This window comes from Dromiciops gliroides, chromosome 4 (assembly GCF_019393635.1).
Source record: "Dromiciops gliroides isolate mDroGli1 chromosome 4, mDroGli1.pri, whole genome shotgun sequence".
Classification (NCBI taxonomy): Eukaryota; Metazoa; Chordata; class Mammalia; order Microbiotheria; family Microbiotheriidae; genus Dromiciops; species Dromiciops gliroides.
The window spans coordinates 7,911,012-7,938,854 of record NC_057864.1 but is presented as its reverse complement, the minus strand read 5'-3'; the positions used below and the strand labels follow the sequence as shown (position 1 = coordinate 7,938,854).

Genomic DNA, 27,843 nt, shown 5'->3' with positions numbered 1-27,843 from the left:
CATTTAAAAACAATGTCAGTTCAGAGCCCGGGATTCTATATTTTATTTTAACAAACACCGCGTCACTTGGCTGCTTGATTCACAAGCTTTATTTACATTTGTCTACAGCATCATTTAATGAAACAAACTAGTACAATTTAGTGAAACTAAAAAAAATCATAATCATCAGAATTCTCTGTAATCTACCATTTGCTAAATTCATGAACTTGCATTTGCTAAGTACAGCAAAAGAGAAGTATACAAAACACAAGAAGAAACCAATAGGTAACATGTAGCTTCTAAGAGATCATGTGATCTTCACAATTTAGAAGGTAAGACTTTCAAGAAGTCAGAGGCACAATTACAAGAGCCTAAGTGTTCTTGTGCAACCTACAACTACATTTAGCAAAGAAGTGTGTATATACACGTGTAATTAGGCATGTATGTATGCATGTGTGTATGTATGCATGTGTGTGTGTATGCATGTATGGAGGTGGGAAGTTCAATTCTTTGCAAAAAAGATTATCAAAATATTTCTACCTAAAACATTTTGCTTTCATTTTTAGATCAGTCCAAGAGAAAATTAAAACTAGTTTCTTTTATTCTGAAATCAAGAATATAACTTTGCTCCGGTTGCCTCCGTTTGTTATTGTTTATGCTCAATACTTTTAAGTTCCCTCATTCATAGGACCAAACTGTTATCTTTTCTTAATGACACAAAGGCACCAAACTCAACTGTTAATTTCCTTCCATATACTTACCTTGCAATGCCACTTGAAGAAACTGTTAAGAGAAACCCCCCTACCCCCTTTTAAACCAGAAGGCAGACTCAACGGAGCTTGAGACCAGATTTTGATACAGAAATCAAACAAATTCCTGAAAGCATTTTAAGCCATAAGTAATTTCAAGTGAATGGGAACAATGACAATCTCCTATTACATCGTGTAGGAACATTCATTTCTACTTCAGAAGGAAATTTCATGCAGTGTTTAAGAATGGTGAAATACATCAGCGCCAATGGCTCATCCCACCTGAGTACACAGCCATCAGAATGACTGGCTAGCCTTATAAATACACTCTTTTCACACAAAATAAATTCTATTTCCCTGGTAGTTTCTCATTTTCCTCTTCCTTTTCTCAGATTTTTAGCCCTGTTTACCCAATCATATAAGGGCTTTCAGGAACATGTCACATCCAAGCTCTTTAAAAAAAATAATAACAAAAACAAAAAGCCAAGAAAAAACAACTACGAGCTTACATTCATCACTATAAATTGATACTGGAAATGTTAACATGGCCAAAAGGTCATCAAAGGAAGTGTTTCCTTAAATAGCTGTACCAAAGATATAAACACAGAAGAGATAAGCTCTTAGCAGACTGAGAGTCTAGCCCCCAAATGAAATCAGGGAGAAGTGAGCCATCTCCTCTGGTAACTTAGAACAGGGCCTGAACACTGTCTCAGGCTGCAGTGTTGAGGAAAAGTAACAAGGGCAAACCAAAGCCACAGTGATTGATCTCCAGCCATCTGGTGTGTGCTTCTCATGGGTTTCTACAATTTACTGCTGTCGAGCATAATCCTAAACTGAGTGTCGCTTTGACATGGGTGACCATATGAAGACTCACTGATCTCCCAAACTGTTGGCGTAGCCTGTTTCCACCTAGTTCCCCACAGTCACTGGCAGTCTGCCCAAAGCTCAGGAAGCCTCAGGTACTTTTGTAGACTCAAACCCTAAATAAAGTTGGCCGATTCTTTACCATCAGGAAATATTTGGAAATGAAGAACAACATGGTCATACGAGAAAACAAAGCTCTCTGGCAAATTAGATAGAGGAAACATATAGTTTTAAATAATAGAACGATAAACACATAACAACTATTTGGGGGATATTATGGCTTAAAATGCTAATGTACTTTTAATTTCAAGAATGAACACAGCTGTAGTTTTCCAGAAAGCAACGACGGACATGCACCTCTACTAGCAGATTTAGCACTTCTGACCAAGTAAGACACCAAACTTCTTAAAAATATGCTTCATGCACTGGACTGGAATTTTTTTAGGTGTAAATTTTAATACATTATTTCTTTTTAGAGCTTGAACGGGAACCCGAATGGGATGATCCAGACGATGACCTGCGGCGCCTGGAAGATAAAAATGGAGAAAGCGTGCAAAGCGTTGAGTGGCTATGACCAAGAGCAGACATAAAACACCTTGATGGGAAAGGGGCTTAATCTAAACTTGGCTGGGTTGACCAAACTGTCTAGAGATCAAGAGTAGTTGGAATTCGGGTTTTCAGTCTGTAGTGTTAACAGTACAATCTTAATTTACAATTTCAGGAATAAAAAATTAAAAAAACAAACTATTCCATTTCAAAATATAGCCAGCTCTCAATTATTTAGAACGAGGAAATTAAGAAAGCCCTGATGGAGGTAAGAAGCCAGGTGGGCAGCCAAGTGGAGGAATGGTCATGGCTGTTATTGGTTTGTAAAGAACACCTCCCTCTCGAGGATGCCCACCAAGATCCCTGCCAACTCAGACCCATTTCATTTCTCAGGCAACATGAGCTACCAGAGACCGATCATTCTGACTTCAGAAAGGCTTTGTCCTCTACGACAGAGCCTTACCCCATAAATCATGCTCTGGGGCACAGGATTTTAAGAGAAAAGATGCTCCCAAGATTCACGTGTCCAAGCTACCCAGCACCCCATGGGGCTTAGCTCCTGGTTGTCGGCTATCTTCACTCAAGTGTGACCTGACTGATGGACTAGGGAAAGGTTCCGGGATGTGACGGTACAGGAAATGAGGTGGGGCCTAAAGCCAAGGGTTAGAATCAGAAGAAACAAACAAACAAAAACCCTTTCTGCTGGGTGAGGACGGAGTAGCAAAAAGAGAAAACCAAGTGGATGCCTGAGCCCAGAGAGCCGAGGGCAGCACCAGTGGGCAGTCTGAGTGTGAGCTGCCTCTGTATTCACTGGGGCACCACCAAAGACTACAGGGGACTGAAAAACAAAACCATTCCGTCTCACTGCCAGAGAAACTCAAAGGAGGCTGATGGAGGATTATCTAACCCAGGACGCTGAAGAGCAACATCCTCTAACAGGAATAAATCGGACAGAGCCTGGTGGGGAGGGAGCAAAATGGTTGAAAAGCAGACTCAGGGAGGAAGCACCGGTCTCTGGGGGGATCTCTCTGGGCCACATTCTCACCCATCTCTAGAATGGCCAGGACCTTACTGGACAGAGAGCCTTAGGCCGCCAACAGGCATTGCCAAACTCAAGTTAAACTTCTGGGTTAATACTCAGAAGAGATGAATTGACCTCTTCCCTTCCTCTGCTTATTGAGAGAGAGAGACTAAGGAATAGTGATAAAAGATAAATGAGAAGAAAAGACAAAATGCATCCTGGAATAAATGGGAGTTGGCTATAGAACTGATGCCTAAACAATGGGCAATTTGACCTCTGTCCTTCCTAGACAACAAAACTGGGTTGAAAACAAAATGGCATTATTTTAAAGTTGGAAAAGAAAGTGACTCCAATTCAACCCTTTCCCAAGCCTTTAGCAAATGTATTCCACACTCAAATACACCCATTCTTATTTCTACAGAAACCCAAACCTTTCGGGTGACCGTGATCTGGTGCGTCTTTTTTTGCGATCACCGGGTGAAGAAGATCTAGAACGGCTTCGTTTTCTGCCTCTCTCAGGAGATGATGAGGAACTTGAATAAGATCTTTTTCGTGGGGAAGAAGACCCCCTGTGGGACCTGGAGCTGGATCTTTATTGATTGAGAAATAAATTAAACATTTAATTAAATGACAAAGCCAAGACCTCAACTATTTAGCTATCAGATCCAAGACTGATCACAAGTCTACAATTTCCTAAGACAAACATACTTACTGCTTCCTCAACAGAAGACTCTGGTTCACCCATGAAAACAAATAAGCTAATGTATAACTCCAAGGTTTCCAAACTCTTATCTTTTACTTAGCTATAAATATGATGCATTCTTGGTGATTTTACATTTGCATCAGACTAAATTTTTCCTTTAAGTCACACAAAAAAGGGAAGCAAAGGGGGAAATGGAACGCACAATGTACACTACAATGAAACATGTAATTGTGCATCTTCAAATTAACCTTTCCCATTTAAGAAAAGCAAAAACAACAAAATACCTTAAAAACAACTTCCTGAGGACAAGAAAATTATTAAATCCATTTGAAATTAGGCAACTTAACACAAGTTGCAATTGAGAAAGCAGGGATGGCAGTGAGAGAGAAGAGGGGAGGGAAGGAGAAAGAAACAGCAAATGTGTCAAATCATCATATATTTAAATGAAAATAGAACCAATAATTTACTTAAACTGGTTTTTAAAACATTTACAAGTCTCATTCAAGAAACACTATTCATGAAATATGACGTGTTGACATTCACATGTTTTACTCAGGGAAAAAAGCACGTATTTAAGTGTAATGGCTATTTTCCTTCTCACATAATTATGGCTGAAGCATTTAGCTCAAACATCCCAAAAAATTCACCTTTGGGCTGAGATTAAGAATAAAAAGCCCAAAAGGAGAATTCTTTGGAAAGTTGTGAGCAAGCAAAAAAGTGAGGCTAAGAATGGCGGCTGCTCCACAGTACACTGTGGGGAGCTGCAGTGCTCGCCTGCTGGGTGGAATTCTAGAGGGTGCCCACCTTGTAAGCCCAGGCTAGCCGAGCAAAGATAACCCAATGGCTTAATTCTACAACACAGGAGCAATGTCACCCAGGGCTGTGACTCACATTCTTCTTACGGCATAACACCTCTAGGAAATACTAATGCCTTGTTTGGCTTCTGCACTGGGACAGTTATTTAGCGCCAAAAGAGAAAAAAAAGAATCCCGTGTTGTTAAGCTTTGACTGTCTCTATTTTTTGCTAGGGTAATAAGACTAGGTGCCTCTGTAAGGCAGTGTCTCAATAAATTATCTTAACAAATTACAAAAGGGATGCTGCTCTAAATTCACTTTATTTCTTCATCAATAATGCTTAGGAGATTGTCAAATTTCCTTCGCCCCCAAATATTTTCACTGCAAAGGCTATTCAATGTACATTCAGTCAGCACCAAGATTCCTTCCAGAGGAGCTGCCAAGCCCACCACATGTTCTGATGCAGACACTGGCTGCAAACCTGGCTCTACTGTTCTAAGGCTGCAAGTATTTTATGTGGAACATCCTGGACAATGGAATATTGCACTAGCATTCCAGGTGAAGGCAGATGAAAAAGAGGCCTCACAAATGTTTGACTTTCACTGGAACTATGATAGAGGGGAACTGTCCTTGGTCCATATGGCGTTTGTGGCTAGGCAATGGAGGGTAGCCCTTTCCTTGCTCTGGGCCAGAGGCCTGAAGTCAATATCTCATAAAAGATGCTAGCACACATGTGGCAATGCCCTGGTGAGGGCTGAAGGGGAGCTCTGATTTGGCCATGGAGTTCTGCCTCAATGCATCCTAGCACCAACATAACAACAAATCGTCATTTAAATTTAATCATGGGAATGTCTTGGCACACTGCTGGCAATGGAAACATTTCAGGGTGAGAAAATTAAGCTGAGGCAAGAGCATTAGTTTTCTAATGCTAAAATAAAATTGACAAGTAAAAGCAAAACAAAAGTTGTCAAAGCAGCAGCAGCCACGCCCTCTGGTGCTCTGCAGGGCAGAGCGGATGCTACCTCATTCACCTGGATTTCGACCCACGAGATCTCGAAAGTTCTCTGGAACTGGACCGAGACCTTGACCGGGAACTGGAGGAGCTTCCTGAACGGGACCTGGAACAACACGGAAGGGTTTTTTCCAGTATCACTTAAGTGAGCCTTGGGCTATGAACACTGAAGGAGAGATGTACACGACATTTGACTTTCATGCAACAAGACACGGATCTGGGTTACATGTTTTCCAAACAAGTATCGATAAGGACCTTATGTGTCTTTGGCAGAGCTTACAGGACTTGTGAACCACCACTAATACCCTAGTTATTTTCAAATTTTGTTAAAAAACAAACAACTTGTCACATCCTAAAATAAACAAAAAAATACCAATTTTACTCAAACTGTTCCTCAAAACTCTCTAAGAACATGGAAAGCCCTCACTACCTTCACTGTAATAAGAAATGAGGGGTTTCCTATGCTCATGGTTAAAAATTCAGGTTCACCTTTGGTCTACATTGACCACAACTGTGGGGCACTGTGACCTGTATTTCTAGGAATGCTACTGCCTTCCCAGTTTCCTTTACCACTCTGATACTCCATTTCTATTTCTAGTTAGTAAGTAGATTTTAACAGGCTATTTCAATCAAGACTACTTTACTGAAACACTGAGCGGGAAGAAAGCTAATCCAGTCCGTCTGGCATGAGGAAATGGAAGTGCATCCAATTTAAGTTGTTTTTGTTTCAGGTGCTTTTAATGTAGGCTATTAGGAAACTGAAAGGCCACACATTTATATTAAAATACATTTATTAACCTATACATCTCAAAGCCAAGTTTTCTAATAATTTGTACCAAAGAACAGGACTTAAAGAAATAATTCTGCGGTGATCTTAAAAACAAAACTTAACAAATCTTTTCTTTTTCAAGAATGCTTTCAGTGTTTATTAATGTTGGAAAAAAATAACGTGTAATGTTTTGTTCTTTATATGCCACTAAAATTTATTACCCATTTCAGTACTTCATATAGCATACCAAGTCACTTGAAAGAAAGAAATCATAGAAAATTTAGGACACTGATAATTTTCTACCTGAAATTTTCTCTTCAATCATAGCATTTAATTACTTCAGGGAATGACTATGGAAAAGCCCACAATACCAAAGTGAAGCCTACTCAGTCTTGCACTGATCTCACTGTACCTAGGTATTACAAAATAGCAAGTTATACTCAGGTACAAAGATTTCCACAGAAAGGACAAACTAGAGAAAAAGGACCAAACACTTTGGGTTCATAGGAGCCACTGTTCTGCAGGTGAGCTTAACTTGAAGCTTAATTATTTAGATGTAATGTTTTCACTACATACAACTTCTATCACAGGCAACACCCCAAAATAGTTCCAGGCCAAGTACCTGAGTCAAATGATGACAATCAAAGAAACTCTACTGCTCTAGGCTTAGTTATAGTTAAAAAGTAAAAGAACTTAAGGTAGCTCTGGTCTCGCCAACACTTTACAAACCATCCATCCTCCCTCAGCAATCGCAGGTTGTAACAGCACGGCAGCCGGCACAGAGGCTGCTGTCAGTCACTGACAGCTTCAGCAAAGTGAGGAGAGGCTTCTCTAGAGACAGACAGACACTAATGAGAGGAGGGCCTTGACTCCTCCACTCTCAGCAGCTTAAATCTATTTGATCTTGGGGGCAGCTAGGTGGCGCAGTGGATAGAGAACCGGCCCTGGATTGAGGAGGACCTGAGTTCAAATCTGGCCTCAGACAGATGACACTTACTAGCTGTGTGACGCTGGGCAAGTCACTTAACCCCCACTGCCCCACAAAAAAAAAAAAAAAAATCTGATCTTTTGATTCACTTTCCAGAACGTTAAGGTACACCAGCTGGAAAGCCCTCATTGGTAAGCAATGGCCTCCCTGAAGAGTGTCAGCTGAATCTGGTTCCATCCCACCTATCCCGACCCCTGAGCAGAGTTTACAAGGGCGGGGGAAGGGCATGAGCATTCATAGCGCCCAGTGTGTGCCGGGCACTGGGCTAAATGCTGGGGCACACGGAAAGGAAGGCTAACAACATCAGCAACGGGAACACGACTCCCGTATGCTCACGTGATCCTCCTTTTACAGGTGAGGAAATGGAGGTGGACAGAGGTGAAGTGACTTGCCCAGGATCACCTGGCTAGCAAGTATCTGAGGCCCGATTCAAAGCCGGGTCCTCCTGACTGACTCTAGGGCCAGGCTGTATCTACTCTGGCTGCCTAAAACACTACAGATCCCCACCCCCATCATCTTAATTTAATGTTTCTTCATAACTAGAAAAAAAAATTACCAAATGTAGCTTGCACATTAATTAATAAGTTTAGATAAGTTATTTTAAGTGTCTATCAAAGCTGAACAATCTCACATTTAGTTTTATTTGTCCTCTTCCGAACTAAAAATATACAACAATACCTTAAAAGGAAGCCTCGATTTAAATCTTAATTTTGGAGACGGGTTATATAAAAAATACAGAACAGATTAAAGAGTTAAGTGAGAGAAAGGCATTATCTACAGGAAATCACTTGTTACTAAAGATGAACTCTTAAAAAGAAAGTTGAAATCTTAATTCAATCAAGGAAAATCACAGTGTGTAAATAAAGAAGTTAGATACTGACATTTTGCCTGGTGTTACCCTTGACCTGTACCCGTTTACCTGGACCTAGACCTTGAGCTTGAGTGGGAGGACGAGCGTGAGGAAGATCGGGAGTGTGAAGACCGAGACTTAGAGCGACTTCTGTGGGATTTCTTTTTGCTGCCATCTTCCTCTTCACTGGCATCGAGATTATATTTTGACAGATCTGCATCATCTTCATCCTCATCCTAATGAAAATGTAACCATGAGAACCACTAGATTTAGGAAACTGGGCATTAACATAATAAAAACTTCGTCCGCCATGTGTCTGGCACCAGCGGCTTAGAAACAAGCCTATTATTGAGAGAAGCAGGCTGGCTTAGAGGAAAAGAAATAGAAAAGGCGGCTCCCCTGCTGAGCAATCTCTCGGAAACGAGTCATTGCTAAGGAGAATCGATCACTTCAAAATGAGAGAAATTCCCCAGAGAGACTAAAATGAGGCTATGGGCTTCATCCTTCAGCGAGACGAGAGACAGGTTAACGGTGGGATGGCATCCTCAGAGACGTCGTCTTCCTGGTAACTGGGGTCAGGTCTCCCACGGCTGAGCTTAGACAGAAGTAAGGGAGCAGCTGCCTTCATTCTCTCTCGAAATCCTCCTTCTGAGAATCCCTCCCAGTCTGGTCATGGGGGAACTCAGCCGACTCTTCTTGTTACTGAGAATTAAAGACCCTTTCCCTTCCAGTTCAATCATTGTAAACAAGATAATGATATACATAATAATTAGAATTAATAAAGTGTATGTGATCTCATTTTAACTTTCCTAACAACCTTGGGAACTGTATTATCCCAAGTTGTTTTGTTCAGTTGTGCTGGACTCTTTGTGACAATTTGGGGTTTTCTTGGCAGAGATACTGAATGGTTGGCCATCTCCAAATCATTTCACAGATGAGGAAATGAGGCAAACAGGGTTAAGTGACTTGCCCGAGGTCACACAGCTAGTAAGTATCTGAGCCTGAATCTGAACTCAGGTCTTCCTGACTTCAACTCCTGTCTCTCCCCCCACACTCTATCCACTACACCACCTAGGTGCCCTATCACCATTTTAACAGATGAGGAAACTCGGGCAGCCAATGGCTAAGTGACTTATCTAGGGTCACAAAGCTCCTGTCTCTAGCCACTGAATCATATAGTTGTTTTTAAAATCCAAGTCTGATGCACAGATAAGGTTTTCTATTCCAGGAAGAACAAGGACCCTAGGCTAAGATACTCTACCTCAATATCTGAGAAGACAAAAACAAGCTTTCGAGCTATAGCTTCCTGTCTAAGTCATGCTTCAATATAATATCTTCACATGCTTAGTCAGGGAGGAAGTAGCCTGCAGTCTAAGAGCTCTCTGCAAGAACCGACAGCTGGGTTGCCCGATACGTGTGGGGTGAAGTGAAATCAACCTCTCTAGGCCTGGAACAGTCCCAGTTGCCAACCTGAGTATAAGGTTCTTACCTTGTGCTTCCCCATATCCCCCACGGTCCAGGCTAGCACAACTTAGTATCTGAGAAGGCACAACTTGTTCCATAAAACATGAAAAGGGGAGTGAGTGTGTGTCTGAGTGTAAGAGAGAAGAGAGGGAGCGAGAGGAAAGAAGAGATGAGAGGGAGAGAAAGGAGAGAATGCACACTGTCTATTTAGAAGGTTTATCGGTGGTACCAGAGGAGGAAGTGAGCTGGAGAATACGGAGTGGCACAAGAACACCAACAACAGAAAGAGGAACAGAAGCCGTTTGTTACTGGCCTGTAGATTACTGGGACACAGAGAAGAGAGAGCTGAGCTCAGCAAACGCCTCAGCTCAGTCGGGGCAGAGGCCTCAGGGCCTGCCCCTTTACTCTCAATCTGCCTTCAGAACTCCATCTACCCAGAAAGTGTGTGAACCAACAAGGAATTTTACTTGGGATCTGCTTCTCCTCCCAGAAGAATCAGACACGGGGGTAAAATGATGAGAACCTTGGAAGGGCAGGAGTGGAGGAACTAAAACCCAACCCTCCTGCTTGTGATGGAGAAGAAAAGGGAAACCTGGACCCCTGTGATCTTGATTTGGGAGTGAAGGTTTCCAAGGGTTCTGAAGGAGGAGTGGTAGGGTACCACGGACTACAATTCGACGTGGGAAGTTGGCCAAGGAGGGCAGAAAACAATTCTGTGAAGACAAAAAGGACAGTTTCCTAAGAAGATCAATGTGAATACCCTGATCAGCTTAGATCAAAAAAATAAAAGGAGCTGGGAGCTAGGCCAGGTAACAGGAGAAGGGTGGCCCGGCCCTGTACAAAAGGTCAGGCCTGCTCAGTCTCGGAAGCCGAAGTGGGATCATAAAAAGCTGCCAGCCTGGGATGATTAGTAAGTGGCCAGAGAAAGGAGGAGGGATTTCAATAAGAATTAAGCAGCCCTCCCTCCCTCACCTCTTTTCTCAGACCAGAAGACTGACCTCTGGCTTGGGAAAATAAAGGAACAAAAAAGCTTTATAGGGAGTTAATACCTGAGATGGGCAAGGCCACACACAGTACCTGGCCATGATGGATGGTTTCATCCGGATTGGCCCAGATTAACAACATCCTCTATTAAGAATCACAACTGCCCCTGTTCACACAAAGCTCCCACTACATGCCAGGCACTGGGCTAGACACAAGTCTGGGAAGGCAGGAGCTTTTACTATCCCCATTTTTACAGATGAAGACACTGAGGAAAGCAGAGGTCAGGTGACTAGCCAAGGCCACACAGCCAGTCAGGTCTCCCTGACTCCAGGCCCAGCACCCTCCCCCCTGCCCTGCTGGCTGCCTCCCTTTTGGAATCAGAGAGCGTGACTTCTGCATCACTATCAGGGATATTGATGCCAGAAAATGGGCACATATCATAAGCCTGGAGGACAAATGATGTTTCAGCCTTTAATGAGAGGAAAAGAACAGACATTTGCAAATCGAGGTCAAGGAGTCTCCCTAAAGAGACATGGAACGTCTAGAAAAGGAAGCAGAGGCATCGAGAACCCGCTGTGATGGGCTAAGTTACGCAACCTGACCCAAGGAACGCTCCAGGCTTTCTTAAAGCTGATCCGTTTGGAGTAATGAAGAAAGGGAATCTCACAAGGCTGGTCCAAGGGGATGTGGCATTTGCATTCAAAAACTAATCTGGGGGCAGCAGGTGGTGCAGTGAATAAAGCACTGACCCTGGAGTCAGGAGGACCTGAATTCAAATCTGATCTCAGAAACTTGACACTTACTAGCTGTGTGACCCTGGGCAAGTCACTCAACCCCCATTGCCCCCCCCCCACCCCAACAACAATAACAAAACCTCATCCTGAATGGTTCTATGATGACTTGGCAGGTCTCCAGTTGGGGGGACCCTAGGAATCTGCCCCCATTCTAGAAATCAATAACTTGGATGGAAGCCCTGATGACATACTTATCAAACCTGCTGATACTGAGCTGGGAGGAGAGTCATCCTACAGTGGATGCTTCGGGCCACAGAAGGATCTGTCAAGGACTAAGCTTGTATTAGGGTCCAAGACGCTAAGAGTACAAGGTCTTTAATACTACAGCTCAAAATACACAAAACCCACCCCCACGAGTACAAAATGGCAAATCCTGGTTAAGCAGCCCTTTGAGAAGGCATGGGGGCCCGAGTGGAGATGCCAGAGGGACGTGGCAGCTTATGGCTTGCAGGAATAGGGAAGTACGGTGGCACCTCCAGCCTCTGGTCAGCTCTGAAGTCTTTATTTTCCATTCTGGGTACCATCTTTCACCAACAATGATCAACTACTGAGTACCCAGGGGCAAGCAGACTGGCCGTGAGAGGCCCCAGGCTCATGCCACATGCACCTGGGCCACTTCCCTGAAGAACATCAAGAGACACGATGGTTGTTTTCTACTTTTTGAAGAGCGATCAGACTTGTTCTCTTCCTTGGCAGATGGCAGAAGTAGGAGCAAGCCACAAGTGCCAAGAGGCAAATCCAGGCTTTCTGCCAGGAAACACTTCCTCACAATTCTCACAATTCGAGCTAGTCTGGAGAAGACTTGGCAGGAAAGGATGCACCTGCGTTCAACAAGCACTAAGAGAACCTACCATTGGTGTGAAGAAGAGGGATGACCCCCCCCTCCCCCCCCGAAAAGGAGGGGAAGTTACAAAGAACTAAACTTAGATCTGATATCAGGAGAAAGTTACTAACATTCAACTGACCTACCTCCAGGCAGAAGGTGGATTAGCTGTCTGCAAGACCTCACCTGCCAATGCTAAACTCCCATGACTCTGGGAGCAACACTTACCTAACTAAGAGAAAGGGCGGCCAGAGCTTCCCAACCACTCTCCATGTTCAAGGGGAGAACAGATGACCTCACAACCACCTCCCACAAGGTTCAGGGGCTACACACTTGAGATAAAAAGTTGTGAAAAATGACTCTGAAAGCCTCTCTCAATTCTGGAAACCTATGACTTTGTGAGTTCATTTGCCACTCAGTTCTGTTCCTAACCATGGATCAGTGACTTCAAACTGTACCAAATGAATGACGTGCTGCCAAGGGTGGTGGTGGATAAAAATGAGCTATGGCTGGTCTCCTATTACTTGGGAAATAATCCTGAAAAAAGAAGAGCATCGTTACCTCATCCAGTTTATATTTGGACAGATCTTCATCCTCATCCTCCTCTTCTCCCTCTGACTCTTTGTCTTCAACTTCCTTTAAGATGGAAGCAGGTCCGACTGCTTTCCCTCTATACTTTTTCTTTTTCCGACCAAACTAAATAGAGAAAAACAGAATTCCGTAAGAGAATCTTTCCCGAGCCAACTAGGAACATATCCATTTTTATACCAAATGCTAATTGTTCATAAAAATTACAGACTGGGCTGTTACAATATTATTCACACACACACCACCCCGCCCCGCCCCGAAAACACACTCTTGTTGCTGTCACTCAGTCGTGCCCAACTCTTCATAACCCAATTTGGGATTTTCTTGGCAAAGTTACTGGAATAGTTTGTCATTTCCTTCTCTAAGTCATCTGACAGATGAGGCAACCAGGGTTAAGTGACTTGCCCAGGGTCAGACAGCTAGGAAGTGTCAGACTGATCTCAAGTCTTCCTGACTCTAGGCCCAATGTAAAAATATTTGCTAATAATACATAATTTTAATATAAACACACTCGAGTTGTGCCAAAAATCAAAATGGCAATTTTGTCAAACAAAAATTAAACACAAATGTTCATTTGCCTTTCTTTGATCTAGACATACAACTCTATTTTTAAAATGCACATTCAATTTTAGTGCTATCACATCAGATTTACCTCATCATATTCTCCATCAGATTCTTCTCGTTCAATATACTCCACATTTTCTCTTTCATTAAAACCTCCACCATATCCTAAAAATAAAATAAAATAAACAAATTTTAAAAAATTACCTGAGTTCTCCTCAGATATTTATACCTCTAAAGATTACCAGCTTATCTATCAAATAGACCAAGTCTGAAATTTCCTTTCTGGTTCTGTGAGTTGGAGTCGTACGAAAGGCCAACAGGACTACCTCCCTTTCCTAGCCTCCTCTCTGCTGTAAGAGCCGCATCCTGTGCCAAGTGGCTTCTTCCTTTTCTAGGAAAGAATGCCAACAAGCATCAGCACCAAGGTCGGGCTGGAGCTTAGTACCTGAAGGTGATTTTCCGCAAACACCTCATTGCACCATTCACCAGTAAATTAGTCAAGAATGAAACTCCTCTCTCCACAGCGCCTTCAGATGTCTCCCACCAGTCAATTTCTTAAGGACTTAAAGTGCCTCCCTGTGCCTGGCACCGGACTGGGTACTGAAGCTATGAATACGATGGACGAGACAAGCCCCCCTCCTCCCCATGGAGCCTACATTCTTAAAGAATAAAAACAAACCCTCAGACACAGAAACAAACATCAAGCCCATGGAATGGGGAAAGTGAAGTCATGGCTACTGCGACTAGAAAGGCAGGCTGGGTAGGACTTGAAAAATGAAGCAGAAGCAGAGTTTATATTCAATGTGAAAGGCCAGAGGAAGCCAATGGTGCTCACTGTGTGAGGAAGGGACAGGAAGAGAACAGAGACAGGCGGACCAAGCTGGAGGGAGCTTCAGGCCGATCCTATTAGAGGAAGTCTCACAAATCAGACACACTGTTTCATACCAGAGTTTTGCTGTAAAGGGACTAGATGAGAGACGGAGGCTGGGGCTCAAAGTGCCCGGGGGTAACAGACGTCAGGCGAGAGAGTCATTTGGGGCATCTCCTCTAAGCCCATCTGCTGTTTAGGGAGACTGAACATCTTGCCCGAGGCCAGATGGGGGGGGGGGAAATGATTTTGATCTTCATCTAATGGCAAACTGCCACGCACAGTTTCTTATCATGAAGACAAATCAGACCCCATAGGAAACAGCCAAAACTGTTGGAACTAGTAACTTTTTTAGGGAACTTAGACAAAAGAGGTTAGGTGACCTATCTGGAGTCATACTGAACTCAGGCCTTCCTGACTCCAGGCCCTGCGCCATTGAGACGTTTCTGATAACAGTAAGAAAAGTGATAAGGCCAAGAAGCAAAGATCAAAATGAATAAAACCACCAAGAATGACATTCTAGGATTGGAAAGGACTAATCCAAACGCCTAATCTAACTGATGCAGAAACTGTGACTGAGATAAAAGTGACTCGCCCAGAGTATTAAGTGGCAGAACCCGGGTCTATACAAACTTTCTCTTTCCAAAAAGTGTCTGGCTTAGTCAGGCCAACAGGATGCACCCGAAATACATGTCTGCAACATTTAATACATGTACTGATGACAATTTCATCTTCACTAGTCCATACTTTCCCTCCTTAGTTTATGCAAAGTGATGGAATGTCCAAGCAATGATTACACATTGCTTTCAGAAAGACTTTATCAGTGCACGTGTGTAGATTAGGAATTGGCTTTTTCAACTCTGATGGTAACACAATAAATTCATTGCATTTGAGACTTCTTGGTCCAATAATATTTAATAACAGTGAATTCCATGAAGGAGTAAAGTGCTGGCTGATTATTAAATTCACAGATGACCCCAAATAAGAAAAGGCAGCTAATTGGAGAACTAAATTTAAAGTCAAAAGAGCACCAAGCAGAAACAAAGGGAAAAAATCCAAGAGATGTACAAAGGGGGAGTAAGCCCACCGCAGGACAGAACCCTATTACACAAGCCAAGTGTTAATATCAATATCTGATGATGATTACAGCCTAGTAAATGTGCTAGGGTACTTGTGGCTTAATTAAGAAGGACATGACACTGGAAGTAAAATAACCCTCTATCTACTCAATGAAGTCAGGTCTCTTAAGGGGCCGTGTTTTCACAATCCACAGCTGAAATATACAGCAAGTCTGGGGAATGCCAGAGAACATACCACAAGCCTGTTGACAATGAACTGTAAAAGTTAATTCCCATTCATTTATACACCATTACAAATTCAAAAGTAGAATCCTTTCTCACAAGTCCATAAATTTAAAAAAGCTTCAATAATTTCCTACAGTCAAACCATCTCCACCAACAAATACCGCACATACAAAAAAATGGAGGATGGGTAAAGTGACCAGTTATTGTCACTAGACAAAGAATGAGGGTGACTGTCGACTGCCCTGCATAGTAATCCATGGGACCACCTCACCTCTCCCTCTCTTCCCCACTCCCCTTGACAACACTTCAAGCAGGATTCACCAAAACATTCTCTAGGCTCCAGACAGATAACAAACAGAACAACTTACTATACGCTTATCTGTAGAGGATACAAAAGAGAAATAGCATGACCCACGACAGTTGGCTAGCCTCAGGGAGCTGACAATAATAGGACAGCTATTCTGTGGCATACATGAAAAAATACCATAGGCCACAAACTACTGAATCAAACGTGACAATAAAATGGATCTGTCAGTTAAGGGAAAGATCAGTGTGGTCTGGAGTTATTTCATTCAAGAGGCAAATTAGAGTTGATCCCCAAAAGCCAGGCAGGATAGAAAGAAGCAGCCTACAGAAAGGTGAAAAGGAGGCAGGAAGACCTTCCAAACCAAGAGAAGAGCCAAGTCAGAGAGGCTTTGAATGAGCACTGAGACAGGAAGGTCCAGATCATGGAGGGCCCAGAAAGTCAAAGACTAGAGGCAGGAGCCAATTAGGAGCCAGTGAAGGCTTTGTAGGCCAAGAATGACATGTTAAAAAGGCAGATTTAATAAAAAAAAAAAAAGGGAGAAAAGCAAGCCCTCCAGACAGATGAACTCCTTTCACCAAGCTTGTTGCCCCCCTCCTGACACCACAGCTGACCAATGTGGCTTCCAGAAGTAAACTCGGTGGTCTGACCAGCACAGAATACCAAGACCACTGACTCCCTAATCACGTATTCACTAAGCATCTCACACAGCTCAAGTTCAGAGATGGTCTTGCTTCCACAATACTGTGCTGATTCCCACTGAGTGAATGCATCATTCTCCTGAACCTCCCCCATTTCCCCAACTGCTGTCCAGCAATGCTTCACGAAAAGGACCGAGGCCATCAGCTATGAGCTCCCTCTTCTCTGCCAGGATCTCCCCCCTCCCCCTTGTCACAGGCAGAGGTGGCTCTTCTCCTTGCCAAGGTGAGTCACTGCACACACAAGCTCTTCCTTTCCTTCTTCTCCATCAGACTGGCCCTGTCAGCCCCTCTCTCCCTTCCCTTCAGTCTCTCCCTGGCTGCTTTCCTACTGAAAACGCCCCTCACTTGATCCACCCATCTGTGCTGCCCGTCATCTCTTTCCCTTAGAAGAACAAACCTGAAAAGGCCCCTACAACAAAGGCCTCCATCCTCCCTTCCCTTCCCTTCCCTCAGCTCCCCACAGGTGCATCCAACCTCACCCTTCTCCGCCCCCTGCAGCCTCCACGCCGGCTGACCACTCTCTTCTCCCCAGGTGTCTGTGACATGTTCTCTCCTGGTTCTCCTCCTAGCCACGGGACCCTTCTTTCTCACTTTCTTTTGCTGGGTCTTCCCTTACATTAGGCCCTTTCACCATGGGAGGCCCCCAAAGCTTTGTCCTGAGCTCTCTCTCACTATACCCAGAGTCGACAACAAATTTTACATTTTTAGAATAAAATTTTATTGTATTTAAAAGTGAGACCCCTGTTCCTGACAGACACCATTTCACACTTTGTCCCTCATGGGCTCAATATCTAGGCGGATGATTCACGGCTCTCACTGTCCTGCCCTGCCCTGTCTGCTGACCTCCCCAAGGCCTCTCCCTGCCTCTAACTTGACTGGAACTCTCTCCCTGCTCATCTCCACATTCTCAGTTCCTTCAGTCCTCACCAATGACTCACCTTCTTTTCCAGTCCTCTTGAATCACAGTGCCTTCCCTCTGAGACCATCTATTTATGTTTCTGGCACATTGTTGTCTGCACACCATCTCCCCATTAGACTGTTCCTTGCAGACTACTCTGTCTTTCTATACCTAGTGCTTACCAGCTCAGAGCCAGGTGCGTGGAAGGTGCCCGACAGGCATACACCAAGATATCTCTGGATTTGGGGTGTCCTTTGCTACTCCTTCCAGCTTTGTGATACATGCAAATCTGACAGCATTGCTGTCCAGGCTTTTGTTCATAGGACACCCGGGCCAGAGGACTGGACATCTCTTCCTTTTTACGCTACATCAGATCATTAAAGAGCCGGCAGCCAAATCTTCCAAGAGAGCCAGCCAAGTGCCTGTGACCCACTCCTTTTGAACTTGTGTGAAAGAAGAGCTAAGAGAAGCCCCCGGCCCTTAACAAATAGCCTTCCCTCTCAGACTTCACTAACAAAGCTTCCTGTTTCTCTGTGTGCTATATTCCATGAGCCGATCCGTGTAATATCAATCAGTCCCTGAGTGGTGTGACCAGTCAAGTCCTTTGAATGCTCTGGGTGGGTTTCATTAGCTGTGAAATGAACAGAACACCTTCACTACTGACCTGGCTGAGAGGAGCCAACGGAGCCCTGCACACCCAAAGAGCGCTCGACGCCAGCAGAGTGACAGAGAAACGTCCGTTGTTACTTGTATGCATGATTAAGGTTGTACGGTCGATACATTCCACTCAATACTTTAAACGATCCACTCCAGAGCCGCTGAGCCAGAGGATGCTCTGGGGGAGCTCCCTTGGCCTGCTCTGCACTGGGCGCTTTGGAAGGGACAATGTACATGGGAACAGGACTAAGAGTAAATGAGGCCCATTTGGGGCACTTTTTTGCTGCTGGGCCCAGGATCCTTTCTGGTCTGTAGCTCTCAGCATCTACTCTTGCATGTGACTATGAATGAGGAAGTATGTGTGGAGCACAGTGCGGACTGCTTCTGTCCCAAGAAGAGGAGCTTCAAGAATGCTGTCCTCCTTTACTCTGACCCTCACTTACCCGTCCTTTCCTCCAGTTTGGCATACTTGGGAGTGTTGCACATATTGCACTCAGATCTCCTGGCCCAGTTCACATTACTGCACCTTCAGAAGGGAAAGAAGAGTTCATTAGCAGAATGCAGCAGCACATCACAACAAACAGAGGAGACAGAACAAAGAAAAAAGTCAAAGTTCAGCTATTTTTCAGCACCATAAAGAACAATTTATCGAGACAGAAAACAAAGAATGCTGACCTACTAGAGACTTCTGAGTTTTGGACAAGATATGTAAACCTTTTAACTATTAAGGGATAATCTATAAAGCAGACAGAGTGGCAGGATTTGTGGCAAAGACATGTCTTTACTTCAGGAAAAAAAAACCAACAAATTCCAGCCTGGAGGGGAGGATCTGAGGGACGTTCCAATTCTAAGATTTGTGGCTATATAATGAATTCAAAAAATGGCTCAGTCTCTGAACGCATGCAAACCACTAAGAGGCCCAAACCTCAAGTTTCGAGGTTAGTGTGTGACAGTAATTCCCACACTAAAAGCTCCAGGACTCAGTGTGTGAGTCAAGACAGTGCAGCAATGGAAAAATCACCCTTTCTAGCATCCAAAACTTATGCCAGCATCTTCTAATTCATACTCAAGTTCATAGTGGAAGCAAGGATAGAATCTGGGAAATAAACAAGGAAGTAAAAACCAATTTCAGTACCACCAAGGCCAAACAGGCCAGAGCCCCACTTAGCAGCAAGCCAAGCTAATTTCAGGGGAAACAAGGGGGGGAAACCCCGTAGGATTTGAAGCTGTAAACGGCCGTCAGAAACCATCTAGTTCAACAGCTTCTCATATGTGGGAAGAACCCAGTACAGAGCATAGGTGTGAGGCTGCCAAAGGTCACCTGGGTTGTGGCTGCCGAGCGGAGAGTCCTTCATGCTGTCAAACTGCCCCATGAAGGCAGAACTTCTAGAACTAAGCTTCTTAGGACTCCTCCACACAAACAGGAAGGTGAACAAGCAAATGATACCAAACCTTCAGATGAGAAAAGCACTCGTGTGTCTGATCATGAAATCTTACAAGTGGGATTTTAATTCGGGTCCCCCTGACTCCAGGGCCTGTGTCACCCAGCGGCCCCAAGGTCATAACGGAAGAGCCAGACCATCTGCCACACAAGGCTAAGATGTGTTCTTATTCAAGTGAAATTTGTCATGGTGATTACGTACGTTTACAGGCCGAAATGTCCTGACATAGGGCAAAGAAGAGAGAATTCAAGGCCTTTTCCGTAACAGGGACTATTAGTTACCAATACAGTGATAACAGAACAAGGCTTTTTTGATTAAGGGCGACTCTGACCAATGAGACATTTGGGGAAATTAAGGTTAGTTTTTCACAGAACAGACTGTCGGACATTTTTTAACATGAAAGGAAGGTGGACTTAAAACAGTTTTATCAGATACTCCTTCCATGCTCATTTGAAAAAAAGTGGTGGCATCAGTGATAAGTTGTGATACTGTTGTGAGGTCAGGAGAGAGGAGTGCTTCCTAAAGACGTACGTTTTACATTGCCAGTCATTAGCACTAAACAGGCCCCGGCTCTTCTCAGCCAGGGTCTTCCCGATTTCGGTCCCCCCAGCTTTCATCATCTTGGCTTCAGTTGTTTTTTCTGCAAGTAGAAGAACAAAGACATGAAATCCGGAGAACTAGATGAAGTTGTAAATCTGGTCATGAGAGGATGCTACTTGTATAGTTACCTCGACCACATCGGTTACAACTGGTTCTTCTCGCAAAGTTTACATTTCCACATCTAAAACAAAGTAAAACACACTTCAGAAAAATCTAGCACACATTAAACATCCTTTTTAATATATAGTACTCTAAGAAGCTTTCTAGTTATCTTGTGATAAAAAAAAAATACTGTTTTTTGTTTAATTTTTCAGTCATGTCTGACTCCTCATGACCCAGTTGGGGTTTCCTTGGCAAAGATACTGAAGGGGTTTGCCCTTTCTTTCTCCAGCTCATTTGACAGCTGAAGGAAGAAACAGGCAAACAGGGTGAAGTGACTTGCCCAGGGTCACACAGCTAGTAAATATCGGAGGTCAAATTTGAACCCTGAGAGATAGTCTTACTGACTAAAGGCCCGGCACTCTAACGACTGCACCACCTAGCTGCCTACGAGATTTGAAAATGCCCTGTAAAGCAGTCATTCTAACTCTCTGGTCTTGGAAAAAGAAGAAATCAACGGATGATGGGAACATAGGGGCTCAAGTCAGTAAGTCACCAAGCACCTCAAGTGTGTACCACGTGCCAGGCCTGCCCTGTGCTTAGTGCTAAGGATACAAAGAAAGGCACTGTGGAGTCTGGACCCCAGAAAGCATGCCACACACTAGAGCCAGCTAAGAGAATCCAGAAATCTGGGATGAAGCACCTTCATGAGATCTTGTAAGGCAGAATTTTGCTTTCTTGAATCAACACTTACTAAGCCTTTACTACATGCTAGGAACTGGGTTACATGGTGGGGAAACTAGCACAAAGAATAAAACAATCCTTACTCTCATGGGAATTTACTTTCTAATAGGGGAAATGAGTACACATAGAATACAAATAGAGATAACAAATAGAAATTCGTGAGATTAAAATATGCTGGTATGTGCAAAGCACATAGAAAACTTGGATGCCAGTTACCGTTTGACCAGGTCTTGGTGTAATAAGGTTTGTGACATCTCTGTGTCTGGTATCCCTCCTCTCTTTCAGGTCCCTTGAAAAGCTGTCATTGAATGTCCTCAACACTGTGCCACTTCTACTCCAGCTGTTTTGTTTTCTACTGCAGACTGAGACAGGGAGTGTTTGAATGGGGTAACACTAGTGTCTCTGGGAAAACAAAGTTTAATCTGAAATCCTGCCTGATACCTCTCTGCGGCCTTTCCTCTGGTTCACTCTTACATGCCCCAGGATGCTGGGTCTTAACTGAGTCTGTCACTGAGCCACTGACAAACTTGCTTCCCTACTCTGAAAGCGACGCTTCCATCACCCTCCATAAGATTTTGCAAACACATTTCTATTCTAACATGGGGTGGCCCTGGGCAGCTCCCTCTGCTTCCTCAGGAGAGCAAGGGTTTGTTTTCACCAAAGCAGTTTACATCACCATCCTTTTTTTTCTGTGTCAATAGCTTAAGTTTGGAATTACCTCAGTTGGATCCCAACATCATTTCTTTTTTGTTCTTTCTTCTCATTTAGTATTGATTTTGATATCTGCTCTAAAAAGTTAGTGGTCTGATTATACACATAAAACCAATTTGGAAATGGAAACCAACTGTTTCTTGTTGGTTAGAACATAATTTCATTTTGGGGATAGTATTTGGAGTTCATCTGATCCCGTTTATTGCCTTTCTTTTTGTCCTATTTATGAAACACCAGAGCGACTACAGCTTACAAAAGCCTTTGGCCTTTTTCATTTTAGTCTTTCAATATCATTTTGCAGCTTTTTTTCTGGGTCTGCCTTTATTCAAGTCACTGCATAGTTAAATCCATGTTCACTTAGAGGGTTTCTCTCTAGAACAGGTCATTTTCAGACAAATGCTTCTCCTATGTACTACAAGATGAGATGATCAGATGTCCCATAAAATGATCTTTCTTTGATAAAATCAGTGTGGCAAATCCACTTCTTGTGCAACTTCATTTTGTTTCCTGGTTTCATTTACAGGGAGAATGTTAGGGAAGGACTGACACAACTCAGTTCTAGTAATATGTCCAGTTACTCACATTCTGAGTGTCAACAATGAAGGTACCATCCCTAGGCAGTCTGCAAGCTGATTCCAAAGCATACTCTTAGTCCCCTGAACCATGAATGCCACTTACTTTAGAAAAAGAAGGGGATCTTATGTTATATTATATTTCCCTTTGATCGATGGATCTCCATGGCTGAAGAATTAATTAATCCCCAAGTGCTGGCTGGGGCTGCTACTTTCAATAAGCTGGTCCTCGGAAAGCAGTGTATTACTGGGACCAAACAGGAAACAATTCTGCCGCTGTACACAGCCAGCTCTGAACTAGCAGTATTGAATGCAGTTCTGGTCACCTGCTTTAAAATGGCTCTGGAAAATGACACTCATCTGCAGGGCGAAGGGAACTGCTTGCAAAAAGAAACTGAGAACAGTAAAGTTGTAGGTATCTGCAAGAAAGTCTCTCCCCCAACTACCTTATTTTATAGCTGAGGAAAACGAAGCCCATAAAGGCTATGGAATTACAAAACCTGTAAGTAGCAAAGCTGAAACTGGACTAAGAACAACAGTCACTGTTGTTTTTAAAGAGTTGTTAAAAAGAACAACAACTGCAGCAATAACTCAAATTCCAGTATAAAAAATAAACCCAAGAAAATATAATGAACAAACCCATAAAATTCAGATTACGGGGTCTTGTTAATATTGATTTCCCCACCAAATCCCAGAATATTAGAACAAGAGAGACTGAAGTCTGAAAGGCAATTTTTCTATAGATTAAGGATAATAAAACCCCAAATAACTAAAACTCAGGTGTGGAATATTTCAACTTACTAAACATCTTTAATTCATTCTACTTTTAAAAGGATTAAATAGCAGCAAACTTAAGCATCAGGGTTTTGTTTTAAAAAAACAAAACAAAACACTTTTTCAGTGGACACACCTTCAGGCCGGCCAATTGACCCCAATTCCTGGTACCAAGATCTACAACGTTACACACAAGGAGAAAGTGGATAACGACTGCGAGGCAATAAAATACTCTGAATGAGCACAATGTTTTTCAACATAGTGTTTACTGAAGCAGTTAAAGGGGACTAACTCATTTTTAAAAGATTTTCAGCATGAATAGAAATGAAGATTTTTCTGGTTAACCCTGAGTTAACAAAAAACTTTAATTACCATACCAGCCCCTTTCAAGTTTTCTGGCTAATCAGATTTTATTAAATCAATTCAGATAGTAGGAAATATATCTGCAGAATTCATCAGGTCTCAGGTTTACTAGGCAGAATTGGGGCACTGGGGGTGGGGTCTATATTAAGCCTTTGGAAGTAGATATCATTATGGGTAAACAGGACTCTACCCTAGCCTCCATCAGAAATATTACTGAGAAGATGAAGCACTTATCCAGACTAACAAGCATTTATTAGGTGTGTGATATGTGCCCGGCACCATGATAAAAGCTGGAGATACAAACACAAAAAGTCAGGGAGTCCTTGACCTGAAGGAGCTTACACTCTAAATATGGGAAGACAACCTATCTAGAGAGTTGTGGTTAAGGAGGGGTGTTTGTTTTAGGGAGTTAGAGGGACGAAGAAGAAGAGAATCATAGAGCAATTGTATGGTTACTGTTCCCATGTTCTGAGGTGGAAAAGAAGGTGGGGGAGGGGGAGGGCAGTGGGGGGAGGTGGCACCTGGCCGTAGCCCACAGTCTGGTGGATTCTTGTCAATGAGGGACATACCGTCCATGGCAGCAGCAGGAACAAAGGGACACACAAATGAACACAGCTGCGCGTGCACATGCGCAAGCACACCCACCCACACCCACACACCCACCCCCTAGAAATGGGCCCCACCTCCAAAGGGTTTCCATTCTTCTGGTAGGTAGAGACAGAATTTGTGGTGGTGGGAAGGAGCCCGAGAGACAGCACTTGGAGGAAGGGAACCTGGGATCCTGAGAGGACCTTCCTAGCATGGGTGTGTGTGTGGGGGGGAGGCAACCTATGGAAGGGCATGGAGTCTAAGAGAAGGGGAGTGACTGGAACACAGCATCAGAGCTATGGGAAATTATCTGCAATCTGTTGGTGGAAGGCGTTTCCACAGCTAAAATAACCGATCAGACTGAACTTTACAGAGGATGGATTAGAGGCTGGGTGGCACAATGACCCCGCCTCACACACTTACTGTGTGGCCCTGGGCAAATCATTGAAGGCCGTTTGCTTCAGTTTCCTCATCTGTCAAATAAGCTGGAGAAGAGGGCCAACCCCTCCAGTATCTTTGCCAAAAAATCCCCAAATGGGATCCCAAAGAATCAGGCAAGAGACTAGGACCTGGGAGTCCATGAAGAGGTGCGGGCACAATAAGAGCCACGTGGGCAGAGAAATGCCCGCTGGCCTGAGAGGTGCCAGAGGAAGAGAAGAGGCTTTGAGGTCACAAATCTGCGAGACTGAAAGGACTCCGGGCCAAGAGAAATAGGGCGGCTGTGTGTCCATCTGAGGCAGGGCAGCATTTTCTCTATCTTAGTCCTTACACTGAGCTAAGGTTGGGTATTCACGGCAGCTAAAAAAAGCTGGCTCCAAGGGCTCTACCCCCAAGTCTCAGTCTTTCCCCCCCTCTAGTGGCGGGGTGATGGCCATCCATTCACTCATTCATGCATTCATTCATTCGTGCATTCACTCATTTGCTCATTCATTCATTCATGCATTCACTCATTCATTCATGCAATCACTTGTTCACACATTCATTTACTTATTCATTCGTTCATACATTCACTCACTCACTCATTCACTTACTCGTTCACTCATTCATTCATACATTCACTCATTCATTCGTTCATACATTCACTCACTTACTCGTCCACTCATTCATTGGTTCATACATTCACTCATTTGTTCATAAATTCACTTATTCATAAATTCACTCATTCACTTACTCGCTCATTCACTCCCTCCCTCCCTCCGCCCCAGTCCGGAGTCAGCCTGTCCAAGGATCTCTCCTCTAGGGCGAGCCAGGGCGGCCGGACAAACCCCGGGCCCAGCTGGGCCGGTTCACGCCCATCAAAGCGGGCAGAGACAAACTTCCCGGAGTAAGGGACAGGGCTCCGGGCCTCCCGCTCGTCCCGTGTAAGGGGGGGGGGCTGGAGCCCCGGAGGTTTCCCTCTTCGCCCCTCCCTGGCAGACGGAATGACCCCCAGAGCCGAGCCGGAGCCCAGCCGCAGGGTGTCACCAGGCGCTGGGCCCCGGGCCCCGGTGCACCCCGGCGGGGTCGCTAACAAACGCCGCTCTCCGGGCCGGAGCCACGTGCCCCCGGGCCGGATCGGACCCCAAAGTCCGCGGGCGCCCCGGAAGCCAGGGCGGCGACTACGCCTGCCCGCCTCCCGGCTGCCCGAGGAGCCCGGTCCGGCCCCTCCGCCCGGAGGCCGGCTCGCAGCCCCCGGGGCACACAGCAGGCGCCTAATACATGCGGACCTCCCGCCCAGCCCGGGGCCCGGAAGGCCGAAAACAAGGGCCCGCGGCCGCTCCGGGGAGGACAAAGGTACCTCTCGGGAGGCCGGGCGGTCCCGGGCCACGTGACCGCAGCGGGGCAGCCGCCCGTCGTGCCTCAGTTTCCTCGCCTGTAAAACGCGGCCCGGTCCTCCCGCGCCCGTCTCCCTCGGGGGGGACACGCCTGGCGCCCCCGGGGCGGATGGCGTTCGTCCGGCCTGACTGGAAGCAGCCGGGGCGGGAGAAGGCCGGGCCCTTCCCCGAGGGGCGCCCGGGCGCTCCCGCCCTCCGGCCCGGCGTCGCCGCCTCCCTCACTTTTTATCTGGGCAGATCCAGTCGCCGTCGCTGACTCGGAAGTTCTTGGTCGACATCGTGGCCGCTCCCGCCGCCGCTGCTGCTTCTGTCGTCGCCGCTGCCGATGCTGCCACCTCCACCTCTCCCCCTCCTCTTCCTCGGCCGCCGCCGCTGCGCCAGGACCCCAGGAAGCCGGCCGGGGGCCTGACGCAGCTCCGGGGCTGTCCGCCACGCGCCTGACTCGGGATCGCCGCCACTCGAGGCCCGCCGTGGGGATCCCCCGCGCTCCGCAGGCTGAGACGCGGCAGACCGGGAGCAAGACCGGCCGCGGCTTGTGAGCTGTCCCCCCGAAAAGTAGGATTTTATGTTTTCTTCTCAGGCGGAGGCGACAGGCAACGCTGCAGACAGCCCGAGGGGGAGACCGCCGTGGCGCGGCCGAGCAGGGCAGGCGCGCACTGCCGCCTACGGGACCGGAAGCCAGTCAGAGGAAAGTCCTCCCCACCCCCCGGGCGGGGGGCGAGGGATGGGCTTCTTCGGTTCCATCTGGTCGGAAGAAGGCCGGGCGATACCAATGTAACGCGGCGGGGGTGGAAAAGGCTGGAAAGAAAAGGACCATTCCACCTGCGCGATCTGAGGCGGGGAGACACAAGTGTCATCTCCTCATTGGTGCACACGCGCATCTCTAGAAGGTCACCTCCTGGAGCGTCCAGGCGCTCCCCTTATGGGTGACCCCTCCCCCACACTGGGCCATGCACCTAGTGAGTGTGAAGATCCCAAAGAGCAATGGAGGGAGGGAAGAGGCCGGGAATGAAGGAGAATGAATGAATGGATGAATGAATCAGTGGGCGGTGAGTGGAGGAAGGAAGGAATGGAGGAAGGAAAGAGGGAGGGAAGAAAAAAAAAAGAGGGAGGGAAGGAAGGAAGGGAAAGAGGGAGAAAGGAAGGAAGGAAGGAAGGAAGGAAGGAAGGAAGGAAGGAAGGAAGGAAGGAAGGAAGGGAGGGAGGGAGGGAGGGAGGGAGGGAGGGAGAGAGGGAGGAAGGGAAGGAGGGAGGGGAGGGAGGGAGGAAGGGAGGGAGGGAGGAAGGAAGGGAAGGAGAGACGGAAGGGAGGGAGGGAGGAAGGAAAGAAGGAAGGAGGAAAGGAAGGGAGGGAGGGAGGAAGGAGAGAGGGAAGGAAGGAAGGGAAAGGGGGAGAAAGGAAGGAAGGAAGGAGGAAAAGAAGGGATGAGTGAGAGAACAAATATAAGTGAGCAAATGAATTGAAAAAGGACTGAGTGAATGAAGGAATGAAGGAATGGATGAGTGAGACAGAGAACAAATGTAAGTGGTGAGTGAATGAAAAGGCTTGTTGTGGAAGATGGGGAAGGCTTGTTCTTCGCCCCAAGCACAGGTTAAAGTTGCCCAGCCGTCCCCTAGCCTTCCTTGGAAGCACAATCTTCCCAACTTAGAGATGTTTGGGAGTGGAGCTGGTGGCCCTGGGAGCCAGTGTCCTCTCCCTTGCCCTGCAGATGCCCAGTGGGAGCTGGGGAAACCTGGGGGAGGGCATCAGAGTGGGGTTTCTTGGATTGGATGCCCTCAAGCCCTTTATCTCTCTGAGATTCTTCTTATAGTAAAAGACCAGCCTCTGCTAAAAGAGGGCTCCTCTTTGGGAAGCAAACTAAGCTCCTTCTCCCCTTCCCCCATTCCTTTTTTTTGAGGGGGGAGGGATAT

The 27,843-nt window shown here is 45.4% G+C and overlaps 1 protein-coding gene across 1 annotated transcript; it reads right to left on the bottom strand.

Annotated features, from left to right (window-relative positions):
• Nucleotides 1-71: 71 nt before the first annotated feature.
• Nucleotides 72-26,357, bottom strand: ZRANB2 (zinc finger RANBP2-type containing 2). The gene is made up of 10 exons (XM_044002130.1): nt 26,155-26,357; nt 20,396-20,448; nt 20,199-20,307; nt 18,669-18,751; nt 13,582-13,658; nt 12,903-13,037; nt 8,346-8,512; nt 5,689-5,775; nt 3,591-3,749; nt 72-2,118 (listed from the first exon to the last, which is right to left on the bottom strand). Exons 1-10 carry the CDS (start codon nt 26,208-26,210, stop codon nt 2,055-2,057), a joined length of 990 nt encoding a protein of 329 aa, XP_043858065.1. The 5' UTR covers nt 26,211-26,357; the 3' UTR covers nt 72-2,054.
• Between the last annotated feature and the right edge of the window lie 1,486 nt (nt 26,358-27,843).

Excerpts from the sequence above, each read along its gene's own strand:
- ZRANB2 (XM_044002130.1), bottom strand. The coding sequence starts at position 26,210 with ATGTCGACCAAGAACTTCCGAGTCAGCGACGGCGACTGGATCTGCCCA. Across the intron at positions 20,308-20,395 it reads TTGTAACCGATGTGGTCGAG|AAAAAACAACTGAAGCCAAG; the intron begins GTAACTATACAA and ends TTCTACTTGCAG. Across the intron at positions 18,752-20,198 it reads AATGACTGGCAATGTAAAAC|GTGCAGTAATGTGAACTGGG; the intron begins GTACGTCTTTAG and ends TCCCTTCTGAAG.